Genomic DNA, 17,071 nt, shown 5'->3' on the forward strand with positions numbered 1-17,071 from the left:
CATCCTGTGAGGTCGGTGGGGCTGAGAGAACTCAGAAGAACTGTGACTAGCCCAGGGGTAGGGAACCTGCGGCTCTCCAGATGTTCAGGAACTACAATTCCCATCAGCCCCTACCAGCATGGCCAATTGGCCATGCTGACAGAAAACTGATAGGGTGTAGTTCCCTAGGCTATCTGGAGAAACTGCAGAGACTAACAAAGGTCACCCAGCTGCCGTGTGTTGGAGTGCACAGGCTAATCTGAATTCCCCAGATAAGCCTTCTCAGCTCAAGTGGCAGAGCAGGGAATCTCACCTGGTTCTCTAGATTAGAGTACACCTGCTCTTAACCAGTACGCCACTGCTGCTCCTGGAGATGCCAACCTGTGTGCACTTACCTGGGATAAGCACCACTGAATGTAGCAGGTCTTACCTTTGAGTAAATTTGCTTAGAATTACCCAGTGAGCTATGACTCAGGAAGCTCCCAGTTTATATGTTCCCCTCTGCCATGAACTTACCAGGTGGCTTTAAGCTAGCTGCTTAGCCGCCGCCTCCATCTGTAATATGGGGATACTGATGTTGTCTACCTCACAGTGCTTTTGTAAGAATAACAACATAAAGTGAAGTTCTTTAAACACTGAAGGTGTTGTATAAAGGCTCAGGATTGTTATAGAGATTACTAAGCTTGGAATGCTCTCAAAAGAGCCAGTGTGGTATAGTGGTTAAAAGCAGCAGACTCTAGCCTGGAGAACCAGATTTGATTTCCCAGTCCTCCACATAAAGTCTGCAGGGTGACCTTGGCCCGGTCTCAGATCTGTCGGAACTCTCTCAGCCCCACCTACCTCACAAGGTGTATGTTGTGGGGACAGGAAGGGAGGCAATTGTAAGCCGCTTTGGGACTTCTTAAAGGTAGAAAAAAAAAGCAGGGTGTAAAATCCAACTCTTCTTATATAAATCCTAAATATTAATGTTGAGGTGAATTAGCGTATTCATGATTTCATAGTGTGGATACTATTCATTAAAAAAAGGAAGCATTCCACGACTGGAGTGAAGGCAACATTTTAGTTCTAATATTTTTACAGGGTGTCTATCTTTTTATTTTACTGGCAACATCCCATATGACCTCTGCCTTCCATTAATCTTCTGGATTTCCCAGCAGTAGCCCTTGTAGTGCCTCATGGAAGGGAGGAGGAATCATTCAAGTGCTTCCTGTCATCATCTTGTTGAGGAAGTTTCCTAAATCATGCCAAAGCCAGGAGATGCCATGAATGTCAGGCTAGATAACAAAGTGCCCAAGCGCAACCTCAGGCAATGCAACACGAGGTTTTCTTTATACCTGCTTGCTGTCCATTCCTGACTTCCCCATTTCAAGACATGTATAAACAAGAAAGCAAACTGCAGAGTGCCTCCTATGTGAACTACAGACCTGGATCAAAGCAAAGCAAGGCTGGGGATAAGAGGTCAGGTAATCATGCTTATGATTCCTCCACCTGCTGTTTTCTGTGTGAGGACAAGAGATCATTGAATGGTATTGTGCTGGGCCTGGGCCCTAAGAATACTTTCCTGGGAGTAAGTGCCACTGAATATGGATTTACATAAGAGTAGATCTGCTATGACTGCTCTCACTAACTGGCCTTCAAATGAGTGCATTGTTTTGCAGGAAAGCTCAAAGTGTCATCCTAAATCCACTGAGGTCAATGAGCTTAGATGGATGCAACTCTGTTTAGGACTGCACCGTAAAAATGCAGTTTATTACTGTTTAGGATGAAATACAAAAGCTTGGTCATATGCCTTCATTTATATCTTTTTTTAAAAAATGTCTCCTGACTTTGAAGTGTTCAGTTAGAAGCTTTTTGAAGTTGCAAGTAATCTGCCAGGTGAAGCATTCAATAAAGAACCTTTGCAATGGTAATGTGTAGTGGACAGTAATTTCATATAGGTATCAAAGTAAAGGGATGGACGGTAGAAGACAAAGCCTTGTTTCTGGAAGAGGCTTAATTATAAAAACCTGAACTGGCCGTCTTTTGCCCACTGTGTTGTTCGAAGGCAGCAGAGGTGGGTTGCTGACTCTGTACTCTGCTCCACAGAAAACTGATAGCAGGGTTGTATATTCTTCTACTACAGAACATCTGATCTCCAGATTACAGAGATCAGCTCCCTCATATAAAATGGCTGGCTTGAAGAATGGACTCAATGGCATTTTATCTTAATAAGGTCTCTTCCATGCCGAAACTCTGCCCTCCCTAGACTCCACCCCTAAACCCTCAGAAAATTTCCAATCTGAAGGTGACAACTTTACTGGGCGCTTCTCAATAGAGACATGTTTAAGGACAATTGGTGGTCCCATCTGGAGCCAGGGTGGCCCCATCTGGAGCCAGGGTGGAGTTATCCAAATTATAGTAGCCATTGGGCTAAGCATAGCCCACCCTTAAAAATAGGTGTATAATTTATGACATTTTTCAACCAATTTTAATAGACTAGCTAAACTGAAGGATTGTTATCTTCTGTCTTTATCTGAGGAGATGCTGGGACAATTGCTTTCTTTTCATGGAAAGGTTCACTGTGTCAGTACACTGGAGCTGCATAGTGGAAAAACACACATACTCCAAAGGAGGGAGGAAGGAAACCCAAAACCTGACACCCATGTTCAGACTGATATGATGTATATTTACTCAGATGAGAGTCGCATTGTATTAACTGAAGCTAACTGGCCCAGTGCAATATGCTTAACAAAAAGCTACGGAAAATAATGAGGTATTGTAGAATAGGTTCCTTGCATGGGCAAGGTCTTTGCTCTAAGAGTCTAGCATAAATTACTGCTTTAACTGGAGTAACAAAATAACTTGAGACTCAGCAACAAAATGGATCCTGAAAATCAGATTGTACATTTGTCCTGTTTTTGTTAAATTGCTTAACCTTCCCTGCTTAATGTTGTCTTGCTGAAATATATATTATTTTTTAAAAAAATTATGTGGATAATTGAATGAACAGCATCCAGTTTTTTAAATCAGAAGACAACTAACTTTTTGGGTTCTGAACACTCACTGAGCATGAAGAGGATGACTTTTATTTATGTGTCTTAAATAGTGACTTTCAACGGGCTGGACAACATCAAGTGAAGAAAGGCAGTGCCCTGGTGCCATATGCCAGGAGATTGTGGTAAGCTTTTATTTTTACAAAACATGATGAAAAAAAAATCTTTTTTGGGCAAAAAAAATCTCATAGGAGCACATAATTATACTTTGAACTTAAATATGTTTTCATGTATCACTTTTCTTATTTGAAATGTCACATTTGAAAAGACTCCTAATACTTGAAATGAACATTTGGACCTTCACATGAAAGAGCTGGAAGAAAAAAGGAGGTAAGGGAATTTTATTTGATTTATATGGGGTGATAATATGTCAAGGCAAGTCAAGCTTACATTCTGACTCTGGAGCCGCTGAAGTGTGTTTTGGCAAGTTAGCATTGCAGCTGGAACGACTTGCCTGTATCGCATTCGTTTGATTGCAGGTCTGGGGTTTTTGAGTGAGGCGTGGTTGCTTCACCATTTTTTCATGGCCATCGAGAGCTGGTTAGAAATTTCAGCAAGAAGAGTTATTGGCAGGAACACAGTGATATTGCCAATCAAGATGCCCAGAACCAAAAGAAACCCCCAAATCAAAGGGAGCTGGAGGAGAACATCTAAACTGAATATTTTAGCGGTATATGATTCAGTTACAACCCTTGTCGGAACCCTCGCTAGAAATCAGAGGCAGAAAATGGTAGACATCAACCTGATTGTGAAATTTATTGGATAGGTTTTAGGATTATTATACCAAAATTTAAAGAAATGAAAATCTAACCAAAGGCACAGTCTGAAATGGGTTTGCAAACTGAAGAGAAAGAGGGGGGGAAAAACTATTGACTAAAAACTGTTGACAAAATTGAACGTAACATGGGTGAAAGGATTCTGCAAAATGTTACACATAAAAGGCTTGGATCTAGCAGCAATTTTCACTGACAAAGGGGATTTCTATCATCAGAGCATGACTTTTTCATCTGTCTGTTCCATCTACATGTGGGAATGTCCCCTGAAATGCTACTACAATGGCAGTTGGGAATTGACAAAAAATATCCCTCTTCTGACCATGAAAATCCTTTGCTGGATCCAAGCCAAAATTATCAAGTCCTTTAAACATATTGATCATAAGTCCAATCAATGACATATCCTTGCAGCCTGTCAGGCAAACTTAATAACAGTGCTAGCAACATATTTTCATTCATCTTTTCATATTAAACTAATGGGCAGTGCGACCATGAGGAATGGGGTAGTTATGTCATGGCCAGGGGTGTGCAGCTGGGCCACCCCTAAAGAGGCTTGCTACACTGTGGGCAGCAAGCTGAAACCAATGCTGCCCCTTTCCCCATGAAAATGACCTATGCAGATCAATGGGCAGCATAACTGAATTTGCCAAAAGGGCTCAAGAAGCAACTGCCCCTGCCCCTGCCCCTGGGAACGCTCCCTTTGGCACCAATGCAGGCTCCTGTGATGGAGGCGCTCTGGTGATGGTGTCTGAGGACTGAATGTCGTGTAGCTCCCCAATGCGGGACTAAGCGCTCCTTACTTCAGCACAAGTGGAATTTTCACCAGGGTCAGTGTCACACCTCTTCCTCCCTAGTGGTCAATTCCCTTCAGGATTGTACGGGAAAAGACCAATGGGTATATCCTAAGTCAACTTTGAGTTGTTCAAATAAAATTTTCTTCTGTGTTACGTATGACTTAGAAAATAACAGATATTGAGCTAAATTATCTCTTTCCTCCACCTTGCACACATATAAATAATCCTCCTAGCAACTTTTGATGGCCATGGTGTTCAGAACCTGAAGTATTAAAGAGGAAAACAGCTTAGAGATTATCAAGAATTTACAGTGCCATTCTGAGCAGAGTTACACTGTTCTAAGCCTATTGAAGTTAATGGGGTTAGAAGGGTGTAACTCTGCTTAGGATAGAACTGATAGCTACCCAGTTCAGATGTCAGAGCATTGTGCAACATGGATATGAATAAATCTGAAAATATAAGAGGTTATTCACATTTGAAATGTGAGTATACAGTGCATGAGCCTGTCACAAATTGCCAGACCTCCAAATCATGTCCAGGAAGGGAACCTATGTGATTACGAGAGAAATACAGTTTGGTATGGAAGGAGAATTTTTCCTGTTCCCAGTTTGGGGATTTCAACCAATCCATCCAAATAAGCAGAATAAACATGAAAAAGATTTTCTCCCTGTTTAACTTGGACAAATAGTTCAAGATGCCAGAACAATTCAATCCACTCCTGTGTCATCTTATTTTACGGATGTCCCCACTTTGCACCTCACTTGCTAGCTGTGAGTGAAAATTAGCACCCAAGGAAAGAGAGACAAACTTCCAATGGATTATCCTAGCTCATGTATCATAAAGTCCCTGGTACTGAATATGTCTTGACTCCACATCCACTTCTTGTTTCTAAGATGATGTTATTCAACAGCATTCGTTTATGATAAAATTTGCCAGTTTCCTCTGTGGCTTTGATTTTACACGACATTGATTTTAACTGTACACTATTCTCAACTAGTGTTCCCTCTTGCAGATGGGGTCATACCACTGAAAAGCTGTTGGATACCATTGTGATTTGGAGGGAAAAGCGTGTTATAGAATGCCTTGTTCTCTTCCTGTGTCCTCAGTCTTCTCCTTTTCCATTTGCCTGGCTGCCATTTCTGAATGACCAGCTTGTTCTCCTGTCAGGTCTTACCCAATCTTAAGCCAGAGTGTCTTACCGGAAATCTGAAATGAAATACAAAGAACTCTGGCTGAAAAACCCACCATAACTCATTAGGTTTTCAATTTCTTAATGTACAGAATACTTTGATATTTATTTATTTGGGCATTCAGATACTGCCTTTTTAAACATCACTGTTTATTACAACATTTCAATGACAATAGGTCAATTATAAAAAGTAACAATAAGACCAAATGCAACTACTGTCATACAATAGTAAGAGTGTCACAGTGCAAGCCTATGCAGAGTTACTCCAGTGACTTCAGCACTGCGCAGGATCGCAATTGCTAATTAAAAGAGAAAAAAACCCTAATCAAAATAGGATATATATATCACAGCTCTGTTAAAAGCCAATCTAAAATAAATGTGTTTGGCACCTCTGAGATCACGCTCACAGCCTGCCATGCCAAGCGGAGCATTGGCACCGAGGCCCGATCACGGCCCTCACTTTCCTTTCTACCCTTGCCCTGCCAGGAAAACCTGTGCGAAGTGGTGCTTGGAGGGGCGCTCAGAGGGAGGGGCTGGGCACTTTGGAGACATGTAAGCGTAAAGAGCGGGAAGGGGGAGCGGAAAATTTGGAGTCTGCCCTGGTCTCCGTTTGGCATAGCTATGCCACTGTATCAGTGCCATTGCTAGAAAAAAACTTGGCATGTTTTGGTGGAATCTGGAAAAACAGATCATCAGGATCCCTAGCTGTTCGGATTTAAACTGAGAGAATAGTTCTCATAAAAAGAATGGTGGTCTTTCAAATAGGTGGATTCCAGGCTGTGGAGTTTTAAAGCAATTGTGGATGAATGAATAATTCTGGAATTGAACTTGAAGCAAAGCATCAGTCAACGCAGCTGGTTTAGAACTAGTTCACGTGTTCTTAGTCCGCCCCTAGGCTGTAACAATTAAGCTTGGTGAGGTTTCCAAGTTTTCTTCAAGGGCACTCCCATAAAGAATACAGTGTGGTAGTCAAGTCTAATGGTTACTGAATCACTGATCAGGGTTGTGAACTTAAATTTGTTGAAATAGAAGAACTATGAATGAGACATAGATGAAAAAGACACTCTGGACCATATCTCCCTCCCTTCTTCCTCCCTACTCCCTCCCATACATGTTGATTTTATTGTTTATGGTTTTATCTGTACACCTGGAAACAGCTTTGAGTGCTTCTTTGAAAAGCAGCATATAATATTGCAAATAAATAAATTCACAAAAACCACACTCTTCCAGCCCCTCCTTTGCATGTGAATGAACGAGTATGCCAATAAATAAATATATGGTGATACCCTTCTTCTGCTCTACATTTAGTTTGGCCTCGAAGCCTTTTCTTTTTTTGTCACCATAAAACTCCTGCCTTTGGAAATGAAGACTGAAGATAAAGCAATGCAAAGTATTGTGAACAGGATTTTAACTGGATTTTGTATGGCAATGTTTAAACCAAAGTGGAAAGCCCATCCATTAGTTTTACATGTGCTTTACACATGCATGGTGCTGGTGTCACTCTTCAAAGGGGGAGCCGGTACAATAATTGAAGTAATACCAACATGATTTTCCTCTCTGTTCTGTACTATATAGCAAATTCCTAACTGGTAATGATTAACTGATTCTAAATATTAATTGTAGACTAAACTGCCAGGTTGGGAGTGAGGGTTTTATGTTAATAATTTACATAGCCATTTTCTGATTTGGTGCCAAATGCATGTGATATTCTTCAGAAAGAAAAAAGTACATACTTCAGGACTGGAGCCTCTCTCTCTTTTGGTTCTCCCATACAAACATAGCAGATCAATTACCTCCTGATTAATCAGGTATGACCAGTCAAGATGTCTACATATCACTTCAGTCATCTACAAACAGATGTTAACCTTCATGTGTAAGAAGCGAGTCTCGACCTATCACCTGGTCACAGTGGTGTAGCTAGGGAAAATTGAGCCCGGGACAAAATCTGAGTTTTGCGCCCCCCCCCTGGCATATGGGCAGCGCCCCCCCTTCCCCACCATGACCAAACACCATCACATTATAGAACATGCCCCAACACATGAATCTGAACACACCCAGTGCTCCCTAGTTTAAACAACATTGAAAGTGATGCTATTTTTTGAAGGAGGAGAATCCACCTGAAACAGCATCGCACTTTTAATGTTGTTTAAACTTAGAAACAGATTCTCCTTTTAAATTCACCTTAAAAAGAGAGACTCTGGGCTCTCTAGTTTTATAAACAACATTGAAAGTGATGCTGTTTCAGAATGGCAATTCTCCACCCATCCACCCAAACAGCACCATTGTCAAAGTTGTTGGTTTGTTGTGGGTTTTCTAAGCTGCATCCGGCTGTGGTCTGGTAGATCTTGTGGCTGGTATCTTCAGAGGTGTATCCACAGAGTGGCTGGTATCTTCAGAGGTGTATGCTAAGAGAGAAGTCTGTTATATACTGTGTCCCGAGACTTCTCTTATAACGAACTTCTCCTGTGATACACCTCTGAAGATCTTTCCAGCCACAGAAGGCACCAAGTGAAACGTTAGGAGACAAGATCTCTACCAGACCATGGCCACCTGGCCTGTAAAACCCACAACAATCAGTTGAATCTGGTTGTAGAAAGCCTTCAACAATACTTTTCAATGTTTTTTTTAATCTAGGGAGCCCAGATTCTCCCTTTAAATCCACTCCCAAAGGGATTTGGATTTAAAGAGAGAATCGAGAAGAAAAATTGAGGTGCTTGTCAGGAGAGCAATGTTTAAAGATAACAGTACCAAAATTTTAGGCTATCTTTAGGAGACTATCCTGATTATACCACCCAGGTTTAGTGAAGTTTGGTTCAGGGGGTCCAAAGTTATGGACCTTCAAAAGGGTAGCCCCATCTACCATTAGCTCCCATTGGAAACAATGGGGGGTGGAGCACTCCTTTTGGGGGGCCGCTTTGGCACAGGCCCCTGAACCAACCTTCACCAAACCTGGAGTGGTATCCAGAGAGGAACTATCCTTATGATACCACCTAGGTTTAGTGAAGTTTGATTCAGAGGGTCCAAAGTTATGGACCCTCAAAATGATAGCCCCATCTGCTATTAGCTCCCATTGGAAACAATGGAGGATGGGGTCACCCCCTTTGGGGGTCCATAACGTTGGACCCCCTGAACCAAACTTCACCAAACCTGGCTGATATCATCAGGAGAGTCACCTGACAATAGCCTGAAATTTTGGTGCCACTAGCCTAAAAACTGTGCCTCCTGCAGACCAAAATTGGAAAAAACAGTAAAAAATACAGAAAGCTTCAAACGAACCTGCAATTTTTCCGCCCACCACAAGGTGGCGCCCGGGGCGCTTGTCCCCGGATGTCCCCATGGTAGCTACGCCTGTGCCTGGTCACTTTGGTCAGCATAGATACAGATTCTAGAGATATGTGCTCTAGTGGATGAAGATTTGATATGACTTTTTGTTCAGACTTTAAAGAAAGATTTTTTTTTGGTCTTTCTTTCAGCCCTTTAACAGGCTTTTTTTCACAATCACGTCTCAGCTGTGAAAGAAGGGGGAGGCTGCCAGGTCATGAGGGACAAGATTCTTTGACTCAGAGCCAGCGTGGTATCGTAGTTAAAAGCAGTAGGCTCTAATCTGGAGAACTGGGTTTGATTCCCCACTCCTCCACATGAGCAGCAGACTTTTATTTGGTGAACCACGTTTGTTTTCCCATCTCTACATATGAAGCCTGCCAGGTGACCTTGGGTCAATCACAGTTGTCTCAGAACTCTCTCAGTTCCACCTACCTCACAAGGTGCCTATTGTGGGCAGGGGAATGTTATTGTAAGCTGCTTTAATACTCCTTCCTGTATAGAAAAGTGGGGTAGAAAAACCAACTCTTTGTCTTCTAAATAAACCTCTACTAAAAGGACAGGACTTTTTCCCCCTACAGACTTGGTAACGCTACTGAGCAGGAAGTTGCATAATTGTGACACCCACTCCTGAAAAGAGGCACACATAGGAAGCCCTCAGCAGATTATCTTAATGTGGGGAGATTGGATGGCTGGAGGTGATCTCTTAACATCTGCTGCACTTGCACTGTTCAAGGTCCCAGTCTATCCTCCTAGGATAGACCTCTCTCCCAAAAAAGGTGAGCACTTATATTATATTTACCAGCACTAAGCACATAACTGCTTGAACATATGTTCACGGTTATCACATATGCACATTTAAAAGAGATTATGCATATATATTTAAGAGCTGATGTACCTGGTTCGCACACATTTCATCCCAAAGGGGAGCCACATGGCCGCTGAACTGCAAGGTGTAAAATGGTACCATGCCTCTGTAGGCTAGTATTTGGAGTGCAGGAGCTGGTCAAAGGGGCTGTAACAAGTGACTTAGTTTCAAGAGCTACAACTACAGTATACATCACTTGTACAGCAAATCATACAACCACAGGACAGAGGAGAGTAATATGAATGAACGCAATGTTTAACAAAGTGAAAGGTGTTTTTTTTTCAAAATGAGGAGGGGGGAAATGAGGAAATTATAGTCTTTGGCAGGCAGGTATACTAGTCTACTGGGCAATATCCACCACATATTGTGCAGGTTTCATCAACAATCCAGGAAAAGAATTCAGACCATTTGTTTTCCATCATCATTAAGTTCTAATATCTACACAAAGGCAATCCAATTACAGAAAATCACTGTGAATTACTAAGTACAAATGCAATCATTGAATCTCCCTGCAAGTTAGAACTCAAAACAGATAACACTGTTGTGTACCAATACTCATAAACTACTTTAATGAAAATTGAGGTTAAGGTGGAGACATCCATGAAGTTTAATTTTTTTTTAAAAAAAGATAATACATGCAATCAACCTCTTGTTGAATCCAACTGTTGATTTTATTGTAACTGGATTACACCCATAGTGTCTATAGCCTTGCATCTAGGACAGGTGGTTTAAATTAAGAATGGTGGGCTTTGGGGGTTTTCTCCCCTTTTTTAGGTTGGCTATCCAGAGAGGCAGGAAGAAGTAAATTACGAAATCAGCTGATTGTGGTTATGTGGTTTCATGCTTCAGAAGCAGGCATGATGTCTCAAGAGCAAATCAGCTATGAAAAGCAACTGTAAAAATGGCATAATGTGCAATTGTGTTTATTGTCTTTCAATGATTTCCAGACCTTTCTCCAGTCTACAGTAGGGGAATATACTGTCTTCAGAGACTCAAACCTTTTCTCACTGTCCTTCTTAGCAAGCCACGACATCTCTACTGCAATATTAGGAGCTTGCTGTTGAAGGCAGGTAGATGTAGACATGGTCAAAATCACAGCTCAAAGAATCTGCAGAAGAAGCGTGTACACTTCCAGAGACATCCTGGGGAGGGAAAAGCTGTAGAACAAAGGATTAGTTGCACTGACGCTTAGTCAGAACATTACCCATGTTGGGCTACAAGATTTTTGTTGACATACAGGCAGTTTACAAATGGAAACCACACTGAACAGGATGGCAATAGGCAGGATGGAGTCCACGTGCCCAGTCCATATGTCACTCACTCCTGTTCCTGCATCCCACCCAACCCCATGTTTCTGCTCTTTTAGTATTCAAACACTGAAGAAAAAGAAGAGGAGGAGGAGTTTGGAGTTATAGCCCCTTTTCTCAACCATAAAGTTTCTCAAAGTGGCTCCAAACTCTTTCTTGCAGGCTTCATGTGGAGGAGTGGGGAATCAAACCCAGTTCTCCAGATTAGAGTCTGCCACTCTTAACCACTATATCCTGTTGGCTCCATGCCATGAGAAGCTTCAATTATCCATTTCCACACATGAAGGGACAGGACATTTTTTCCCAGGCCTGATGGCAACTTTACTTCTCAGAGATACTTGCCAGATTGAACTTCTCAAGGCCTGGGGAGACTGCGAAAATATTCCATCACATACCTTTTGAATAATGCTTTCTACTAATATTTGAATCTTTAACTTCTATCCAAAGTTACCTTGATACCGTGTTTCCCCGAATATAAGACAGTGTCTTATATTAATTTTTGCTCCCAAAGATGTGCTATGTCTTATTTTCAGGGAATGTCTTATTTTTCCTGTGTTCTGTTCGTCGGGCATGCTTCCAAACAAAAACTTTGCTATGTCTTACTTTCAGGGGATGCCTTATATTTCGCACTTCAGCAAAACCTCTACCATGTCTTATTTTTCGGGGATGTCTTATATTAGGGGAAACAGGGTAGGTAGAAACTAAATGAGAGAAATCTTTTCAAATAAAACAAGAATGAGCAGTAAAAATAAAGCAGACATTTCCATGGAAGCTGGAATTAGTACATCACACTTGAAATTTGTACACAAGAAATAAAATTTCCAGTGGGAGGATTAGAAGATTAAGAATGAATGTGTTTATTAAGAATTTGATAATTAAAATAGAGAGCAGGGAGACATGTTTAGAATTTTACAATTGATTTTAGAGAAGGAGGTCAACAAATATTTTTGGTTGTATTAACAAATGCTTTCAAGCTGTTTTGTAATGTTGTATACATTTGTGTTGTGTTGTGTTGAAACTTAAATCAGGGTTTTAACCCCAACTTGTAGATTAGTGTTGAGACTGCACTTTAACAGTTTTTGTGTTTATGTTTGCATTAATGGAGATGTGTAATAAAAAAAAATCCAACAAAAATAAATGGCACATTTTTGAACAAAGCAAATTCATGTTCCATTTTTAACAATAAAAAGTACCTATCTATACCTTGTTCCCTTTTGAATGAAAATAATGGACATCAGATATGCAGCTTTCCTGGCGCACCATGCTTCCCTGAAATGATGTTGATGGGGGTTTGTCACTGGCATCTTGCATTTATGCAAATCCTTTACCAGTCTAGAATAACAATGATTTAACGCAGAGAGCAAAAATTGCTTAATGGTTGCATGCAATTAATCATGAACAAATGATTGAATAATATTTCCTTTCTCTTGATTGCTAGAATCTTACCAGGGGGAAAAAAATCTCACTCTCTATCTCCAGAGAGTTATTGACGGTCACTGAGTAATTGTGGACAAAAATAATATTAGTAGTCCATTACAGTCTGATAAATATTCCATGCATACATGACACAGGCAAGGCGCTCTATATTCTGAGCATGCACGCCAATAATTCGCTCATCAGAACTGCCTTGTTACCACAGCTCTCTGAAGATACTGGTAATTAATCAACTGCAACCAATCTTTACAGAGTAAACAAATGCACTGCACATGAAGAATGCTTATGTTTCATTTAGCTGAGAAGAGTTTTCTTAAACATTCATGCCAAAGGCATCCTGACTTGCAAAAGTTACTGTTTGTTGCTCTTGGGAGAAGAGATATTTTCTTTTCGCCTCAAATTGTTATGCAGTATACGCCGCGGTTCCCAACCCTTTTTGACTCATGTACCTGTTGGCAAACCATTTCCTCAAAATTGTACCTCTATATTAGCAAACCCATTTTTTTTTTGCATACCCTCAAACGCTCTGGCAGACCCCAGGTCCAGTACCATTGCACTATGGGCAGATCTCCAGTCGGTATACATTATAATGGTGCCCACAAAAGTTGTTCCAGTTAAGGAGGTTCCACTTACTGAATATGTAATGAACAGTCTGCAATGCGATTGTAAAGCTGACTCACTTTCATTTTCCCCTTGTATGTGGAGAAGACAGGAAAGAGGTTTTTCCCCTCCTTATTTTGAAGGTGTAGTGCTTAAGAGTGATGGAATCTAATCTGAAGAACAAGGTTTGATTTCACATTCCTCCATATGAGCAGTGGACTCTTATTTGGTGAACTGAATTTGTTTCCCTGCTCATGAAGCCTGCTGGGTGACCTTGGGGTAGTTACAATTCTTCAGAATTCTTTCAACCTCACCTGCCTCAAAAGGTGTCTGTTGTGGGCAGAGGAATGGGAAGAGTTTGTAAGCTGCTTTGAGACTCCTTACAGGAGAGAAAGGTGGGGTATAAATTGGCACTCTTTTTCTTCTGACTACAAACCTGTTGGACGAGAACAATTCCCAAACAAGTGCCAGATTGGAAGTGATGCTCAAAAAGGTAAGGACAAGGTGGTATTAAGATGATCCTGGCTGTGCGAAGGTGCTGACCCATGCCAACTAAGGATCTGGGACAGTGTGATGTTTATTCCCACCATTCTGTGCTCCAATTTAGGGTACAGTTCTATGCAAAGTGAGGCACACATTGCAATAGAGTACATTGTATCTAATTATATCATTTTATTTATTTACTTCCATGTACTACATCTGAGACCCAGAGTGGTAAAGTGAGTGGTTAAGAGCTGTGGACTCTAATCTGGAGAACTGGGTTTGACTCCTCCCTCCTCCACATGAGCAGCTGACTCCTATCTGGTGAACTAGATTTGTTTTCCCACTTCAACACATGGAACCTACAGGGTGATCTTGGCCTAGTCACAATTCTTTGCAACTCTCTCAGCCCCACCTACCCCACAAGGTGTCTATGGTGGGGATAGGAAGGGAAAGGCATTTGTAAACGGCCTCAAGTCTCCTTACAGGAGAGAACTGGGAAGGGGGGATATTTATTTATTTATTTATTTATTTATCGTTGCATTTTTATACCGCCCTCCCCCGGAGGGCTCAGTATCCAAATCCAAACACCTCCTCTACTTTTTCCTCTCCCCAGTGGGATCCTTTTGTTCTGTTTTGTTTTGAGGGGGGTTGTCTGCGAAGCTACAGCCACACAACCAGAAAAGCTGCAACGTGCACATATTTTGTTGCCGTAGCTTTGCAGACAGCAACTTCAAAACAAAAGGAAAAACGACACATGCTCCAGATTGCTAGACTAAACAAACTTTATTCATCTACTTTTGACAGCGAAATAGCAAAAGGATGAGCTGCAAGCAGAGGAAACCTCCATCAGAAATCTCCACAGAGAATCTCCTGTAGCACACAAAATAGCAGGCACCACTGTGAAAGTGACAAGAGCTCTGTGTAACAGACAGGAAAAAAGATCGGTTTTAGCTGACAACACTTGTGCTCTCCCATGCTGTGGGAACACAAAATCCCAAAATGGATCTTTTTATAACATTTTAAAGGTGTTATGTTTGTGCTGTACAGAATCTGCCATTGAGTCATACGCTCACGAGTTGGAAGCAACTTGACAGAACTTAACACACACACATACATATCTGCTAAACTCCCTGTCCAGTAATAAATCTGTGAACATCACCATTCTTACATTAACAGACCTATTAGGGAGATCATCATGCTGCAATGCCATGCACCTTTGTTTATTATAGCTCACTGACTCTGCAGGATTGCTTAACCCTGCCTAAAACGGGACAGTCAGCATTTTGGAGAAGGATATGTCTTGTATAATGTGCAACCAGAGAGATGCTAGAGCATATTTTTACAAGGCCAAGCTGGTTAACTGTGTATTAACTACTTCATCTAAGGAGCCTAGAGCTGTACACACTGAACATCTTCATATCCTTTGGGGATGAGAGGGGTACAAATGAATGAATGAATGAATGAATGAATGAATGAATGAATGAATGAATGAATGAATGAATGAATGAATGAATGAATGAATGAATGAAATACAGCACAAGCAGAATAATGCACTTTCATTCCACTTTCACACTTGTTTGCAAATGGATTTTTCTATTTCGCAGTGAAATCCAGCTGCAAAGTGCATTGAAAGTGGATTGAAAGTGCATTACTCTACATGTGTGGAAGGGGCCTCGAGATCACGTTCATAGGCTTCAAATAGGATTCCCATCCACTTGCTCAGGCTTTTAGGAACACTTTGCCAACAGTATGTAAAAAGGATGAACCCCCTCCCCCACCATAACCCCGCCAGCCAGCTGCATGAAACGCCGCGTCTCTTTTCCAGCCACCAGAAAGTCACAACATGCTTTAAAAGTCGCCTCGCGCTGCCAGGCTCGCTCCGTTTGCCCCGGGACGGAGAGTCTCCCCTCGGCGCTGAGTGGCACCCGCTCCCTCCCCAGGGCAGGGCAGAGGCCAGCGGGCGGATCACGCGCGATCCAGCTGGGCCCGGGACCGCTCTCAGCCAATGAGCGGCCGGCTCAGGCCCTCCCTCTCGGCTGGTTGGTGCGCCCGGGAGGACGCCGCGCGCCGCCGCCGCCGCTCGCCTGCCCGGGGAAGGGGCTGGCTGCGCAAGGCAAAGCATGGCTGCCAAGGTAAGTCAGAGAGCCCAGCCCAGCCTGGCGCGGCCGAGCGCGGAGTGGGGACGTTGCCTCTGTCCCGGCCGCCCTTTTCCAAGGCTGCTGCTGCTGCTGCCTGTTCCGGGCGGGAGGCTGCCGGCTGCCAGAGAGCCTCCTCGCTGTGACCTCGGGCCTGTCCTTGGGGGCCACTTTGCCTGGTTTTGGAGCACTTGTGTGCAAAATCTTTGAATGGGTGGACAGTGTTTCCCTCCAGCCTCAGCGCTTAGTTTCTCAGTGGGGCTCACGGATGCATGGACATCATGCGCTCGGACTCGGAAGCCACTTTGCCCAGTGATGTTGTAACGTGTTCTAAGGCACCTTCCGGGGGATTGTTGGCTCACATATGCCCGGGATTGGAATTAGGCTGTGGAACCGGGCTAGGCTGTGCTGCCAAAAGCCACCTGGAAACTTAGAACAAGTTCCTGGTGTCAGTGAGTCATGCTGCTAAGGAACTGTGCCCACACTTGCTGTCTTGAGGTATTTGCAAAACTCTCCAGTGTTATGAAGTGACGTAGAAGGCCCATTTGCACCTGAGGTCTCAGTGAATTGTAAGGGACTCTGCTTAGGAACTGTATGTTCCCCAAGGTACAGGTCCACACTATGTGCATTTATGGCTGCTATACAACATGGCCTTATCATTTGACATTGAAAACAATCCACTGCTATCATTGCCCCCAGTACAGTGTACAGTTCAGAGTGTTGACACAAAAGCCAGGCTCACGTAAGGACTTTGGTTGGACCAGTGATAATCTCCTGATTCTTTGACTGTTTTCCAAGTTTATATACTTAGGGCCTAAAGGTTGGTCCTAAGTATGGTCCTAAATGACCAGTGTCTTAAAAATGTTGTACTCAAAGCAGCTCTTCTCCCTCACATATTTCCATTGATTCCTCCTCCCCCAATGCTAGTAAGACACAGGTTTCAAAAGTCCAGAATCAGATAGTTGACATGCACAGCTTCTGCAGGTAGAACACTGTGACTGCAGGTAGAACAGTGTGACTGCTGACAATGCTTATGTTGTTCATCTGCACATATTCTCTTTCAGTAGATCACTAAGTCAATCCTTTAAAAAAAAACTGGAATGTGGAATTACAGCTTGACTGGACATACTAGTGTCATCATTCTATCATAATTTGC

The 17,071-nt window shown here is 42.4% G+C and overlaps 1 protein-coding gene across 2 annotated transcripts in view; it reads left to right on the forward strand.

The window, feature by feature from the left end:
- The first annotated feature begins 15,806 nt into the window (after positions 1-15,806).
- SLC25A13 (solute carrier family 25 member 13) overlaps positions 15,807-17,071 on the forward strand; it is a 117,746-nt gene continuing 116,481 nt past the window's right edge. Inside the window, exon 1 of one of the 2 annotated variants that reach the window (XM_048510970.1) lies at positions 15,807-15,912. In XM_048510970.1, the coding sequence (XP_048366927.1) occupies positions 15,901-15,912 (12 nt within the window). In that variant the 5' untranslated portion in view covers positions 15,807-15,900. The remainder of the gene's footprint in view (positions 15,913-17,071) is intronic. The other variant, XM_048510969.1, reaches the window with a different exon arrangement.

Source organism: Sphaerodactylus townsendi, linkage group LG11 (genome assembly GCF_021028975.2).
Source record: "Sphaerodactylus townsendi isolate TG3544 linkage group LG11, MPM_Stown_v2.3, whole genome shotgun sequence".
NCBI classification, from domain to species: domain Eukaryota; kingdom Metazoa; phylum Chordata; class Lepidosauria; order Squamata; family Sphaerodactylidae; genus Sphaerodactylus; species Sphaerodactylus townsendi.